This window comes from Elaeis guineensis, chromosome 15 (genome assembly GCF_000442705.2).
Source record: "Elaeis guineensis isolate ETL-2024a chromosome 15, EG11, whole genome shotgun sequence".
Taxonomy (NCBI): Eukaryota; Viridiplantae; Streptophyta; class Magnoliopsida; order Arecales; family Arecaceae; genus Elaeis; species Elaeis guineensis.
Genome location: NC_026007.2, coordinates 65291654 through 65307148, shown reverse-complemented (window position 1 = coordinate 65307148; position 15495 = coordinate 65291654). Strand labels below are relative to the sequence as shown.

The 15495-nt window shown below is 45.9% G+C and overlaps 1 protein-coding gene across 2 annotated transcripts; it reads right to left on the bottom strand.

Annotated features, from left to right (window-relative positions):
• Positions 1-533: 533 nt before the first annotated feature.
• LOC105058509 (uncharacterized) lies at positions 534-2824 on the bottom strand. Of its 2 annotated transcripts, none has more exons than XM_073249463.1 (5): positions 2559-2824; positions 2212-2471; positions 1984-2077; positions 1760-1871; positions 534-1007 (listed from the first exon to the last, which is right to left on the bottom strand). In XM_073249463.1, exons 1-5 carry the CDS (start codon positions 2692-2694, stop codon positions 857-859), a joined length of 753 nt encoding a protein of 250 aa, XP_073105564.1. In that variant the 5' UTR covers positions 2695-2824; the 3' UTR covers positions 534-856. The 2 variants fall into 2 exon arrangements, with proteins under 2 accessions (XP_073105564.1, XP_010939769.1); XM_010941467.4 differs by having other exon boundaries at positions 534-998.
• Positions 2825-15495: the final 12671 nt, after the last annotated feature.

Here is a 15495-nt window from a genome sequence, read left to right as displayed (position 1 = left end):
CTTCCATGATTTTGCTGCATTACCTCAATGAAGTTGGTTAGGCACTGTGAATTTGTGCTTCCTATTTACAGGGTTGATCTTATGCATCAGGATACAATCTATTAAACTATAATTATTTTTTACAATCAGCTCCCACCATGGCATCAATCTTCTGTGCATGAATTTAGGATAAATCTTGGGTAATTAGTGTTTTTAGATATGAAAACAAGTTTACCAGTATCATCTATCAAGCTTAGCTCATTATTTTGGAAAGATATGTGCGATATATACATCATCAAATATTTTAACCTGGATTTACTCTAACAAGGTTCAACCCCTGTCGTCCTCATATATTGAGGATGGTTACAATGATTAAAAAGACTTAACTTTCCAGAAAGACTCAAGTCTTTTTTGCTTACAGTTAAAACTTTCTCCTCCTTTTCCAAAAAGGGTATTCTGTAAAAGAAAATAAACAAAATTTAATATAAAATGCTAGTCTTCTTTTTTTTTTTTTTTGTTGGGGGGGGGGGGGGGGGTAAGATAAAATGCTAGCCTTTTATAAAGAAGATGTAGGAAGATATTTTATTGATGAAATATGTAGGAAGATAGTGTCAGGAACAGTACAACTTGAGTGCATCCAAGAAGGACACGATTATTTCTACATGACCATATGCTTCTTCATTCCTTTTGACATACTTAGATGTAGTAATCAATCTCGATGGACCCACTCTTGATTGCTACAGGTTCATGGAATCCGCATAGCTGCAATCCAATTACAAGAGTATCCACCCACCCAACCTAAACCAACTTAATAAAATGAATCATGACACCAGCAAATCCCCTAATTTCAATCAACTCACAGCAGCATTTTTGGTGCTTAAGGTATTTGGCCCGACGGTGATCGTAGATTGATCTCCTGCGTCCATGCACTCTTGTCTTGGTTGTGGATGTGCCAGTAAGTCTGTGCTAGTGCATCTGGATCCATTGTAAAGTCCATGCTTCGATTTCCTCGTGATGATCTGATTAGCCTCATCATACGAAATCAGGCAATATTGTTTTTTAAAAGGCAAGTAACAATGTATTCGCAACAAGGCAAATCACTTAAGAAAACTTGACTCCATTTCCCTCTTATTTTTACTTAAAGACAAATTGGAGGAGAGAGAATCATACTTGTATTCTAATTTTCTAGGTTTAAAATCTTATGAATAGACGCAATGTGGAATCATCATGCACCCACTTATTGATTAGTAGGCTTCCCAGTTATTTGTTATTGTTATGGCATAGATGCCTGGATGGACAAATGACAATAGCTATGCTTTTACATATATATATATATATATATATATTAAAGAAACTATGAGAATGATAAAAAAAGGATATTGCATGCAAAATCTTGAGATACTAGGAGATGAAAGCAGACTATTCTTCTTGCAATTTTGATTCTTGCACTTTTGAGGAGTGGAATATGTTACTTCTATTGCTTATGTTGGTCTTCAAAATTTCAAAGAGTAGTATGTTCTTTGCCATCAAAAAACGCTACCAGCCTCACAAAATTTGAAACAAAATCAAGAAGATTCCATAGTCTATTCCTATTGTTTGATTTTCATAGGAGTTCTTATTATTCATCCCTTTATCTCTCTAACTGATCCCGTTATCTTTTCAATATGTGAATTCTTTTATCATTTTTATTAAAAGCTGGAGCCTTCCTTTATCATCAAAAGAAGAAGAAGAAGAAGAAGAAGAAGAAGATAATGATGATGATGATGAGAAAACCACTAACCTGGGCATACCAATTACTCCATCGATGATAACATGAGCAACATGGACACCAGATGATTGGAACTCTCTCGCTAGGCATTGTGACAATCCCCTCAGAGCAAATTTCCCACAACCTATTTGTAGAGCGAATTAGCATTAGCCTTAGTCTAAATCAACATACCATCTCATATATACTACTTTTTTCATCCCATGCAATAGAAAGTTTTGTTTGGAATAAGATCCTACTTAATTCACAGAAGCCTGCAAAGCCATTAAGAGAAGCCGAAGAACCGGTGAAGATGATGGTGCCTCTGCCCCTCTCCACCATCCCAGGAATCACCTTCAAACAACATAAGCAATTATACACCAATAGAGTTATCAAAACTTCGATGCCAAGCAATCTATATATTTGTTTGTCCAATCAAAGCCATGATCAAAATGCATGATTAAAGCTCAAGTTTTCTCAGTGCCTGCCTGCTGCGCACAGTGGAATGCCCCCACCGTGGACACTGCGAGAGATCGCTCGAAGGACTCGAGGCTAATGGCAGTGAATTTGGTGGCCTGGCAGGAGACAGGCTCGCAAGCATTGTAGACCAGAATCTCGACAAAACCAAGTGAAAGGACGCCTTCAAAGGCCTCGCGCACCGACTTGGAGTCGGAGCAGTCGATGCGGATGGCGAACACTTGAGCTTTTGCTTCCCTGGCGATCTCCTCGGCGAGCCTCGATAGTTTAGCTGATGGAGATTTGAATGGATAGTTACGGATGAGGGAAGGAAAAAGGAAAAGGATATAAATGGATGGATGGAATTTAAATTGATCACCGAGGTCTCGTGCGAGGATGGCGACCGTGTAGCCTTCATAGGCAAACTTCCGAGCAATGGAGCAGCCGAGTTTGGGGCCAACACCGACGATGGCAGCGATGCCTTTGGAGGAGTTGGCGCTTGACATGGATCGCATGTCTGCCAAGTTGTCACCAAAAGGAACAAGTCTTTATTCTGGAGGAGGTGGTTGTGTGGGGGTGTGGAGTGTGGAGAGAGAGATGGGGCTGCGTTTGGAGCCCCTTGGCTGCCTCTTGAGAGACGTACCTTGGTTGATCTTTAAGAGAGGTAATGGTGAGATGTAGTGGGCTTCTTTGTGTTATATAGCAGCTGCAGTGCATCAGTGTTAAAGTGGGAGATTCATGTAAGCAATGCCAATGGATGCCGTGTGGCAGGCATGTGGCAATCATTGAGATGCGACGTTTACGAATGTGGCACAATCATGTATGCATGTCTGATTTGTCAGGCTAGGTGTGCTTTAGATTGGCTACTGCTAAGAGTAATTTATACTGTTGATTTATTACTTGGTAGTCTTAAGTTTTGGATAGTCAAGTGGTTAGGTGATGTGTTATGAAAGTGAGATCGCTAGGTGTTGTGCATTCAAATCACCTATAAATTAGCTATTTATCTTAGTAATTCGATTGTCATCTGACCCCATCTCAGTGTCTATCTTACTTCATGCAAGGGTTTTTGAGATAAGTGGTTGGTTAACAGCACATGAGGCCTTTGTTTGTTGAGATAAGCTGTTTGTGAGTCCCAAATGCGGTGCCTAGACTTAATTCTTTTTGGGTTGAAGTCAAATCAAAAGTTTCATATAGTCCTCACCGACGATCAAAATATCTAAGCTGAATTTTGTCCTCATGTAAAATAAAGCACTGTAATATTAGCTATCCAAAACAATCATATGGGTCGATTGTATGGATATTGTTGATTTTGGAGGCAATATCTTTTACAATCACACGATCGAATCTTTAGGTCACGTCTTTCTTAGATGCAGATTCCTTGAGACTTTTCATTCTGTGATCGTTGTCAAATTAAGTAGTCAGGACCTGCCAAAGAATTCTCCTCTCTGTTCTATGGACTGGCTTGGAAAGAAAGAACTACAAGAATATTCTTAAACAAAGCTATTTCAGCAGATGGTGTTTTACAATCCAGCATCCACCTCTTCAATGACTAGTCCATTTTGTGTACTCAAAAGCAGCTTCTCTGTTTTCAAAAGATTTAGTGCAACATTAGGCCAGTTAATTGCTGATGTATCTCTCTCTCTTTTTGATCAGGCTTCACCTAATCTTTTACTCCTGTTCTTCGCTTCTCTCCTCTGTAATTATTTCCTCTCCTTTTGAATAAATTTTGGGTGGTTTTTTCCTCCCTTAAAAAAGAAAAAAAAAATTCCTATGATTGGCTATGCATAGAGGGAAACAGTCAGTATGCAAGTTATCTCAAACCTTGTTGATTTCCAGTATTATACAAACTATGAAACCTTGGCCCTCATCGAACTTGCGAGCTGGTTGATTTAGAAGAAAGAAGAATATGAACAAGATCTCTTTGGTCTACAAACAATTGCTGCATGTACAAGTTATAGGGAAAGTCCAACAACATGGGTAAATAGAATCTAGTGGCCAAAGTTATCACCAAGGCTGGATTGTAGAGGCTTAGATTTGTGTGGACAATAAGCTGCTTGGATGTTGGACAGGATTGGAATCCCACTTAAGTTGGTCCTTATTGGATTAGGTCTGGCTAAAATCTTTCTACTAAAAGCAAATTAGACTCATCAAGAAAGCTGGGTCCATATTATTCCAAACTTTCTCGGAATCAAATTGGGTCCTAGGAAGAGCTTAAATGACATCCTATTTCAATTAAGATGTAGACCTCTATTATAATTCTCTGCTCATGAAAAGTAGACCTGATTAGCCATTTTACTCAGCACTAGTAAGTAGTCCTCAACCATTGTCCTCCAGACCCTCCACTTTGCCCGAATCCATTATCCAAGAGTCAAGCAGATGAAGGTTCATTTGTTGTATCCCATGGGAAAGCAGCTAAGTGCATGTGGAAGGTCTTTAAGATTCTCTGTCCGTTAACAGGCATCCATACACCTGAAAGTGGGGAGGTCTCTTTGCTGGTCTGCATTGAAAAGTGGGGAGATTCTCTGTCTAGCAGCTTCTTGCATTGATATCTAGATATTTTTATGTTATATATTCATATGGTTGCACTGCAAAGATATTAGTTCTACATGCACCACCTTGGGAGGATGTATCCAGTAGTCAGGAAGAAAGAAAAGTCTCTCCCTTGGGAAAGGGACCGGGACCAGTCTTTGGATACATTCCAACCACCTAAAAGGCAGGATAATTAGTTGGTTGATGTGCCTGCAATTGCTCTACACACATCATGAGAACTCCAGACTCGGTTTAAGTAAACACTATAGAATGCGAATTATATAAATCGAGGACACTTCGAACTGATATGTGATCCGTCATGCAAGCTAATTGGTTAGACTTTATCCTAATTAAATTCAATAACCAATATCTGCTACGGGAAAAGTCTTATCCATTATAGTTGTGATAAAGATCTGAATCCAATTGATCCTTTTTTTTATTGCATATTAGAGCTCTCACAAAATATCCAGGGGGATTTTATTTTACTTTCTGGTGAATTGTTATTAGGTTTATTTCTTTCAAATGTTCAAAGTTTAAGTTTAAATGCTATATTGTCAAAAAAAAAAAAAAAAAAAACATTATTGATTACAGTAAATATCTGATTCTTAATATATCGAATTTTTAATTGATGTTTTTCTGGATTTCATCAGATCTTGTCACGATTTTAGTTTCAAATCACAATCAGATCTTTATGACCTTGTCTGAATTATATTCGCATAGAGAGTAGATTCTCAATGAAAATGTTGTCATTTTCGGAATAGAGAGTTGTTGATAGTTTGCTACAGTTCATACTTTGCCAGAATTAATGTTACAAACTGAAACTTGTCCCAGTGGATATACCCATCTATCAATCAAAAATCCTGGCTTGACATCTTCACTGATGTATTTTAAAGTATTGAGATCTAGGCAATTATAATGCTGGTGAGTTTCAACCAAGATTCTAGCGTCTCTTGGACAACATTGGAAGGAGGGATAGGCTTTGCATGAATAATGCCAAACTAGTAATTGTTTAGTATCTTTCCTTTAGACACTGTAGCTGCTATCACTTTTGGTCCAGGTTGTCTTTCCCAGCATCAAGGTGCTCAATTTGGGCATCCAAGTAGCCAATTGGGCCAACCATGTTCACCCACTTGTCTAGACATCTTAGTGAGAACCACAAGAATCAAATCCTGATCCATTCTTATCTACAACTATGTACACAGATGCATCATGAACAGGTTAACTTTCCACCAAAATGTCACACCAAGTGATTCACTACTTTCCTTCATTCTTGATGATATTGATGATTGTTTCACCAAGTTAGAACTACAGTCTTCGAGATAAGTGTTCCCCAAGAAACTAGCATGTTGGAAAATCTGTTTTCAAAATGAATTCAGTTCATTTATCAAGAGAAATGAATTCAATTTTGGTTTCTATGATTGAGATATTTGGAGAAATATCTCATACAGAAAAACACCAATTAGTAATGAAGGTCAAATGTCGGTAGTTTAATTAACACATTCATAGAATTGTGAGTAAGATCTAGTGACCTACTTTGCTTTAGAATCATTTTTCCTTTTTCTAGGAGACTACCCAAAGAAGATTTAAGACTGTTATTATTCTCATTGAGTTTAAATTGCCAGATGGTTACTTAAGTTCAGTCTTAATATAAGAACATTGGACATTTTTCCCATAAAAATCATCATTTGTTCTTCTATCTTTTCAAGAAAAAGAGAAGAACACCCATCCAAGCTTGCACTATAATTACTTAGGTGTTGTTTGGTATATGTGATATAATCACTGGAGTGATGTGATCACTAAGATGATATGAATACTGAGGTGATGTGCAAATATTGAGGTAATATATAATCACCGTATTTGGTATATCACTGAAAATAAAACTTCACTGTGTTTGATATATCATCAAATAGTAATGTGATAATATATAAAATACCATAAATAGCCTTATATATTGGTATATAATAATTACTTTATAATTTGATTAAATATTCTTCATGTATAATTCCTCACAAAAATATGTAACAGTAGTAATAATAATAATAATATTTATTTATTTATTATTATAGGTATTTATTTTAATAAACCTATTAAAATGACATTATGATAATATTATATATAATCAGACTTGACTAGGCTCAGCCAATTTTAACCATTAACATCAAGATTGCTCATTAGAAATGATTTAGCCATCAAAATAAATTAAAAAAAAGAAAAGAATGAAGGATTTAGCGTAATCTATCTATACTAATTAACCATATCTACTGTTAGGATTTGACGCCTCGAGATTCAGTCCATATTGAGCCCACAGCGAGGTTCGCGATAAAAAATGGAGTCTAACGAGATCAAGATCACCCCAAACGGAGCTTGGATGGAGGAGATACGAGCTTTTGAAGTCGGCACGAGATCCGAGGCGGTGGAGGACCGCCGGCAGCCGGCGGCAGGCCGGTGGAGGGGTGGCGGCGCGCGGCCCAGGTGGGGCCAATGCTCGGGATGCGCGACCCAGGCATGCGGCTGAGGCCGCGAGTGCGGGCGCGGCCCAAGCCCTCGCGCGCGGGCAGGCCCAGGCCCAGGCGCCCTGCCTGGGCCTGTACCCCAGTCCACCATGGACCGGGTGGTCCATGACTGGGCCTGTGGACCGCATGGGTATTTTTCAGGCATTTCACGCGGTCTACGATACTATTTCATAGACCGATTGTGATTGGATGGCCCAAAGAGTTTTCGGTCTTGATCCGACGGTTCAAGGGCGTGGTTTGGCTTGATTAAGAACTGCTAAACCTAATCTAAGTCATATTTAACCCTTTTAAAAGGGCCTGTGACGCAGAGGAAAATAGTGGTTCGGTTTTTTGCTGAGGGCACCGCACGGAACCTGAGAAGAGAAGAAAAAAAAAGGCGTGAGGCCGCTGAGAGAGAAGGAGCAGGGCTCCTGGACAGCGGACGCCGGTCACTTTAGAGGTTCAGGGGGTCTTCCAAGAGAGAGAGAGCTTTCGAGAGGAAAACTTCTAGAGAGAGAGAATTGGGTGCACAAGGGTTGAGGGTGAGGTCTCCTCTTGTAAAATTTTCTTTTTCATAGTGAAGTTTGCTTGCCCCATGGAGGCGAGCCCTTTTGTGGCTGATCCACGTATTTTGATTATTTTGTTGTGTTTCTTTTTTCTTCCTACTGCATCGCGTGGTACTGAAAAGGTCTTGAGAGGTAGTATCCTGGCTAGACATCCATCCAACAAGTGGTATCAGAGCAAGGCGATACAAGGATGCAGATTGCAGTGGTGGTGAGCAAGACTGAAGATGGAGAAGATAGGAACAATCAAGATGGAGAACAATAAGTTTGATGGTAAGAGCAATTTCTCCTTGTGGCAGACAAGGGTGAAGGACGTGCTCATCCAACAGGGGTTGATCGATGCTCTCTTATGCAATGAGAAGCCGACCATTATGGAGGTGCGGGATTGGAAACGGCTACAGATGTAGGTGGTGAGCACCATCCGCATGTACCTGGTGGATGAGGTGGTGATCCATGTGCTGAGCGAGACTTCTCCGACGGTGCTGTGGTCGAAGCTCGAGGAGTTGTACATGGCGAAGTCTCTCACCAACACTCTTTTTCTCTGGAGGCAGTTTTACCAACTGCGGATGGCCGAGGAACAGAGCGTGCAGGAGCATCTAAGTCACTTCCAGAAGATCCTCACTGACCTCCTCGGCGTTGGCGAGAATGTTGAGGAAAAGATCAGGGCACTGATTTTGCTGGCGTCGCTTCCTCCTTCGCACGAGTCCTTGGTGACTGCTCTTCTAGTGGGGAAAAGCACCATCAAGATGGGCGAGGTCACCGCAATGATACTCCAGAATGAGGTTCTCAGGAGGAAGAATCCAGCTTCGAGCTCAGGTAGCGGTAGCTCAGCTTTGGTGGCTTCTGGAGGAGCAGGAGGTGGTAGATGGAGCGACAGGAGATCGCAACGAGGGCGGTCCAAGTCTAGGAGGGACTTGAGCAAAATCAGGTGTTATCAGTGTGAGGAGTTGGAGTATCTAGCTAGAGATTGCCCTCAACTCAAAAATCGGATGGTGGCTGCTATAGCGACGGCCGGCAGCGATTCAGATGGAGATGTCCTGGAGATATCTGACGAGGTATCTACTTCTTTCCAGCAGTGGATATTAGATTCTGCATGCCCCTATCATGTATGTTGCAGAGAGGAGCAGTTTGACTCCCTGGAGAATAGTGAGGGCACTGTATATCTGCCGGATGGATTGAGCTGTGCGATCAGAGGCATCGGGACGGTCAGTTGGAGGACACATGACGGTGCAGTGAGGAGATTGGGGGAGGTCCGATACATATTCGATTTCAGATGGAATCTTATCTCACTTAGCAGATTGGATTCGAGAGGCTACAGGACGGTAGCTGATGGAGGAATCCTGAGGGTGCTACGCGGCGATAGGATTATGTTGGAGGGGAAGAAGGAGAGTAGAGGACATTATTACCTGACGGGGAGCCCAATGCGAGGTGGAGCTTCGGGAGCCAGGCGGAGCCCAAAGTGAGGTGGAGCTCCAAGAGGCGGATCGGACACGAGACAGGAGACTCGAGAGGACGAGAGGCGATGTCGCAAGGTGAGATTCTTATTGCCGCAGGATGATGCCTCGAGCAGGTCTCAGGTCAGGAGGAGCACAGCATACAACAGAGATGGGATGGAGCAGCCTGGCTCGACTCCCATGTTTGCCCATCCATGATCAGCAGGCGATTGCCTCAGGATATGGGGGCGAGGAGATCCAGAAGCTCTCGAATTTTGGAGGAGACCGAATATCTAATCGAGGTGGAGATTGTTAAAATTTGATGCCTCGAGATTCAGTCCACATTGAGCCCACAGCGAGGATCGCGGCGAAAAATGGAGTCCAACGAGACCAAGATCACCCCAAACGAAGCTTGGATGGAAGAGATACGAATTTTTGAAGTTAGCACGAGACCCGAAGCGGTGGAGCGGCGGTGGCGCACGGCCCAGGTGGGGCCAATGCTTGAGACGCGCGAGCCAGGTGCGCGGCCCAGGCCGCGCTGCGGGCGCGGCCCAAGCTCGCACACGCGGGCAGGCCCAAGCCCAGGCGCCCTGCCTGGGCCTGTTCCCCGGTCCACCATGGATCGGGCGATCCACGGTTGGGCCTGTGGACCGTGTGGGTATTTTTTAGGCGTTTCATGCAGTCTATGGCACTATTCCATGGATCGATCATGATCGAATGGCCCAGAAAGTTTTCGGTCTTTATCCGACAGTTCAAGGGCTTGATTTGGCTTGATTAAGGACTCCTAAACCTAATCTAAGTCATGTTTAACCCTTTTAAAAAGGCCTGTGACGCAGAGGAAAATAGTGGTTCGATTTTTTACTGAGGGTGTCGCACGGAACCCGAGAAGAGAAGAAAAAGAAAGGCGTGAGGCCGTTGAGAGAGGAGCAGGGCTCCTGGACAGCGGACGCCGGTCACTTCAGGGGTTCAGGGGGTCTTCCAATAGAGAGAGAGCTTTTGAGAGGGGAACTTCTAGAGAGAGAGAATTAGGTGTACAAGGGTTGAGGGTGAGGTCTCCTCTTGTAAATTTTTTTTTTTCATAGTGAAGTTTGCATGCTCCGTGGAGGCGAGCCCTTTTGTGGCTGATTCACGTATTTTGATTGTTTTGTTTTATTTCTTCTTTCTTCCTACTGCATCGCGTGGTACTGAAAAAATTTTGGGAGGTGGTGTCCTAGCCAGACATCCACCCAACATCTACTTATAGAAATAAAATAGGTATCTAATAAATAAATAAAAAGTATCCATATCATTTAACTAAATCTATCAATAAACATAAAAAAAAACACATCTAGTAGACATGTGTCTATAGAAAAAAATGAGGAGGATTTTTATTTTCTTTCTAATTTACTGACTAAGAATATTTTTGTTCCAAGATAATTTCAGTACATCATCATCCGGTGATGTGCTATCACCTGCAATATATGCGGTGATAGCATCACTACACAATACAGTGATGCAATCACTGAATTATCACTGAATCTTTCATCACTGGATGGGATTTTACAATACCAAACAAGATGATCACATCACCTAACTTACATAATTGGAATGATGTGAAATATCACCTCTTATCAAACAGCACCTTAGGTTCCACTACTTGAGGATGCATCACCAAATACTCAATCCAGAATCGCTGGTCAAACAAAAAGTATAACCACTAAAGCAAGTCCATCTTCTTCTACCTTGAACAAGCACTACCTACTAAAGTTTGGATGCAAGTTAGAGTTGATTGCTCATAACACGCATTTCCATCTTTTTCCTCAAAATAAAGATGTTGGGGAATACCGACCGACCCCGCTCGTGCCGACTTATAATCGGACATACACGACCAACCGACCGACCGACCGACCGATCGACCGACCGATCGTCGGGTGTCGTTACCGATCGATCGACGGCTGTCAGCTAACCGAGGATATGTCGGTCGGGCAGACCTTTTCCGCTCTCCCGACCGACTGCACCAGGGGGGTCCGATGCTCGACTCCCGCGACGTGCCCGACTGACCATCGGAGGGGTCCGAATCTCCACCCGACGCCCCTCAGTTGGCCGCCGACCTAGGATCGGTCGGCTCCTCCAATCGCTGTACTACTGCTAGAGATTGTCAGTTCTGACAACAGCATGCGGCACTGCCGTCTAGGGGCATTATCCCACCTAGGGTGTGGGTCAACCCTAGAGATTTGACAGTCCCACGGTGATTTGACACCTTTACGGCGACTCTGACAGTCTACAGTGAGTTGACAATTCTTCAATTGTCCGCGCCATTAATGACGGCGCCATACCACACTCCACTATATATATCGGGGAAGGCAACAGTGCTAGAGGTCCCTTCGAAACTCTTGGGCTTGCTCCCTCTCTCTCTTTCCCTCTCTCGTTGAGCTCCTTATTTTCTTTTCACTGTTGCCTAGTCTCCTCTCTGACTTGACCGTCGGAGGGTCCCCGCCGGAGCCGTCTCCGGTCAGTGCGGACTTTCTTTTGCAGGCGCTCGTTCCCGGCGACCAGGCGACGAGGAGATTGGCTGCAACAGATTGGCGCGCTAGGTAGGGGGGGCAGTGCACTCATAGTGACAAGTTGGTGCTTCATCGACAGCACCGGGGATCGTAACCCCCATGGAATTCAAGATGACAAAGATAAGAGCTCAGCGATCGAGGGTCACTGGATCGACGAGGCGCTCTTCCCGTCGGGAAGAGGCCTCTCCTCCACCCTCCGTGACGAAACCCAGCTCTCCGCATCCCGCGGTGACCACGGAGGTGCAGATCGCGGTGATCGTACGGCAGATGACCGTGCTGACGGACGTGGTCAAAAGCCTTCAGCAACAGCCGGTCCAGCTGCCGCCATCACCGATCGGACAACCGACGGCACGTCCGATGCCCTCCAGGAGCAGCCTCCGATGCCCGCATCGATCTCCGTCGCCTCCGCAGGAGCGCCTGCCACAGCGCTCCCACAGAAAGGAGGAGGGGCGGCCGCGGCGCGACGCCCATCGGTTCCAACAGCATTCTCCCTCCCAGCTGGAACGAGCGAGGAAGGAGAAGCGACCGCGAACGCCGTCCGCCTCTCTCTCGGACTCTTCTGGAGACTCCACTCCTGGGGTCTCCCAGCACCGACGGACAGACGACTACGAACGCAGGTTCGAGGAAATCGACTGTCGGCTCGCGCAGTTGCAGGTGGACGGACAGAAGTCTTCAAATGACGTCGACTTTCAGACCGCCCAACCTCTCTCCCAACTCATCCTCGACGAACCGATCTCCGGTCGGTTCAAGATGCCGTACGTGGAGCCCTACGACGGCTCCACCGACCCAATCGACCACCTAGAGAGCTACAAAGCTCTCATGACGATTCAAGGGGCAACCGACGCTCTCTTTTGCATCGACTTCCCCGCCACGCTCCGCAAGGCTGCCAGGGCCTGGTACTCTGGTCTTCGATCGGGAAGTATCCACTCCTTCGGGCAGCTCGAGCACTCTTTCGTGGCTCACTTCAGCACCAGCCGGAAGCCACCACGAACGTCGGACAGACTTTTCTCCCTCAAACAGAGAGAAAATGAGACACTCCGACACTTCGTGATGCGATTCAATATGGCCACGCTTGAGGTCCGGGACCTCAACGAAGACATGGCCATCTCAGCTATGAAGCGGGGGCTGAGGGCATCCCGATTCACTTACTCCCTGGACAAGACCCTCCCCCGGACGTATGTCGAATTGTTGGAGTGCGCATACAAGTACATGTGCGTGGACGAAGGAGCCTTCGACCGATGCTTGACCGAATTCAAGGGCCCGAAGGAGAAGCGAAGAAAGGGTCGGGACCCCGCCGAACCTAGCAGGCCCCCGACCGACGGTCGGGTCTCGCCCCGCGATGAAACCAGAAGTCACCCCGACGGCAGACTCCAAGGCCGACACACCCCAGGTATGACTCCTACACTCCTCTCTCTGCTCTCCGTGCATAGATTTTGATGGAGATCGAGGGGGAAGAATACCTGCGACGGCCTCCGCCTCTGAAGGCAAAAGGCCTCGACCGACGAAAGTACTATCGATTCCACCGGAGCCACGGCCACAATACCGAGCAATGCATCCAGCTTAAGGATGAGATCGAAGCTCTCATCCGTCGAGGGTATCTCGGTAAATTCCGGAGGAACCCGCCGACTCAACCAGTCGCAGATCGACGACCGCAGCCGATTGAAGAAGCGACGACTAATCAGCCAACGGTCGGGGTCATCAATATGATTTCCAAACGACTTGGCCTGGGGACGTCTGCTGGAGGGGAGCCGACTTAGAGGCTGCGCCCGGATGATGCAATTACCTTTACGGAAGAAGATGTTTGGGGCATCCAAACTCTCCACGACGACGTTGTTGTTGTCTCGACGACAATAGCGAACTACGATGTAAAAAGAATTTTTGTAGATAATGAAAGTTCAACGAACATTTTATTTTACTCGACCTTCTCTCGGATGCGACTATCAACCGACCGACTCAAGAGGGTCCCTACGCCCTTGATAGGCTTCGCCGGGGATGCCGTCGCGATGGAAGGAGAAATTACTCTGCCCGTGACGGTCGGCACCGAACCATGACAAAGCATGGTCCATTTGACTTTTGCGGTCGTCCAAGTGCCCTCGGCCTATAACGCCATACTTGGAAGACCCGGACTAAACGCCCTCAAGGCGATTGTCTCGACGTACCATCTTTTGGTTCGGTTTTCGATAAAAAATGGAGTCGGAAAGATGCGTGGAGACCAACAGCTCGCTCATCGATGCTTCCAGATCTCCGCTCAAAGCGACGAGTTGAGGGGCTCCCTGACGATCGACAAACTAGACCAACGGGAGGAGGAAGAACGGGGCTCGCCGGCCGAACAGCTCATGTTAATCCCGATAGCGGAAAGCCCCGACCGAAAGGTGTGGGTCGGGTCTCAACTACCCGACCCAGAACGACAACGGTTGGCGGAGCTGCTGAAGGCCAACGCCGACATATTTGCTTGGTCGGCGGCGGATATGTCGGGCATCCCTCCGGAGACAATAATGCACCGACTCAACATCGACCCGACGATGAGGCCGGTGAGGCAGAAGAAAAGGTCTTTTGCTCCCGAAAGACAGAAGGCCATCGACGAAGAAGTGGACAAGCTACTTGAGGCGGGCTTCATCAGAGAAGCTACATATCCCGATTGGCTCGTCAATGTTGTCATGGTCAAGAAAGCCAACGGGAAGTGGAAGATTTGTATCGACTACACCGACTTGAATCGGACCTGTCCGAAAGACAGCTTTCCACTTCCAAAGATCGACCAGCTGGTGGATGCGACGTCCGGATTTCGACTGCTCAGCTTCATAGATGCCTTCATCGGGTACAACCAGATCTGGATGGCACCCGAAGACGAGGAGCACACTGCCTTCGTGACCCCCAAGGGCCTCTATTGCTATCGAGTAATGCCCTTCAGGCTGAAGAATGCCAGCGCTACCTACCAACAACTTGTCAATAAGGTCTTCAAAGATCAGATCGGGCGCAATATGGAAGTATACGTGGACGACATGCTGGTAAAAAATGCGCAGACTGTAGATCATGTTCGAGACCTCGAAGAGGCTTTTCGCACTCTACGACAACATCGAATGAAGCTGAATCCGACTAAGTGCGCTTTTGGAGTGACATCGGAGAAGTTTCTCGGGTTCCTCGTTTCTCAATGAGGAATCGAGGCTAATCCTGAGAAAATAAAGGCAATCATCGACATGCGCCATCCGAACACCAAGAAGGAGGTCCAGTAGCTGAACGGAAAGATCGTCGCTCTCAGCCGGTTCATCTCTCGATCGGCTGAAAGGTGCCTCCCGTTCTTCAAAACTCTGAGGCAGGCGAAGGGCTTCTCTTGGTCGGATGAGTGCCAATGGGCCTTCGAGGATCTGAAGAGGTATTTGGCTTCCCCGTTGTTGCTTGTGAAGCTGGGGGTCGGGGAGGTATTGTATCTCTATTTGGCCACCTCCCCCGAGACGGTCAGTTCGGTGATCGTCAGAGAAAATGAGAGCCGAACTCATCAACCTATCTACTATACCAGCAAAGTGCTCCGCGGCACTGAAGCTCGATATTCGGAGATGGAAAAGATGATTTTCGCCCCGACCATCTCCGCACAGCGACTCCGCCCATACTTCCAGGCGCATGCCATTGTGGTCCTCACCAACCAGCCTCTGAGGGCGATACTGCGCCGACCCGACACATCGGGATGATTGGCAAAGTGGACGATGAAGCTCAGCGAGTTCGACATACAGTACCGACCGTGACCTGCCTTAAAGGCTCAGG

Excerpts from the sequence above, each read along its gene's own strand:
- LOC105058509 (XM_073249463.1), bottom strand. The coding sequence starts at position 2,694 with ATGCGATCCATGTCAAGCGCCAACTCCTCCAAAGGCATCGCTGCCATC. Across the intron at positions 1,872-1,983 it reads TGCAGGCTTCTGTGAATTAA|GTTGTGGGAAATTTGCTCTG; the intron begins GTAGGATCTTAT and ends CTCTACAAATAG. Across the intron at positions 1,008-1,759 it reads GGAGTAATTGGTATGCCCAG|GCTAATCAGATCATCACGAG; the intron begins GTTAGTGGTTTT and ends TCGTATGATGAG.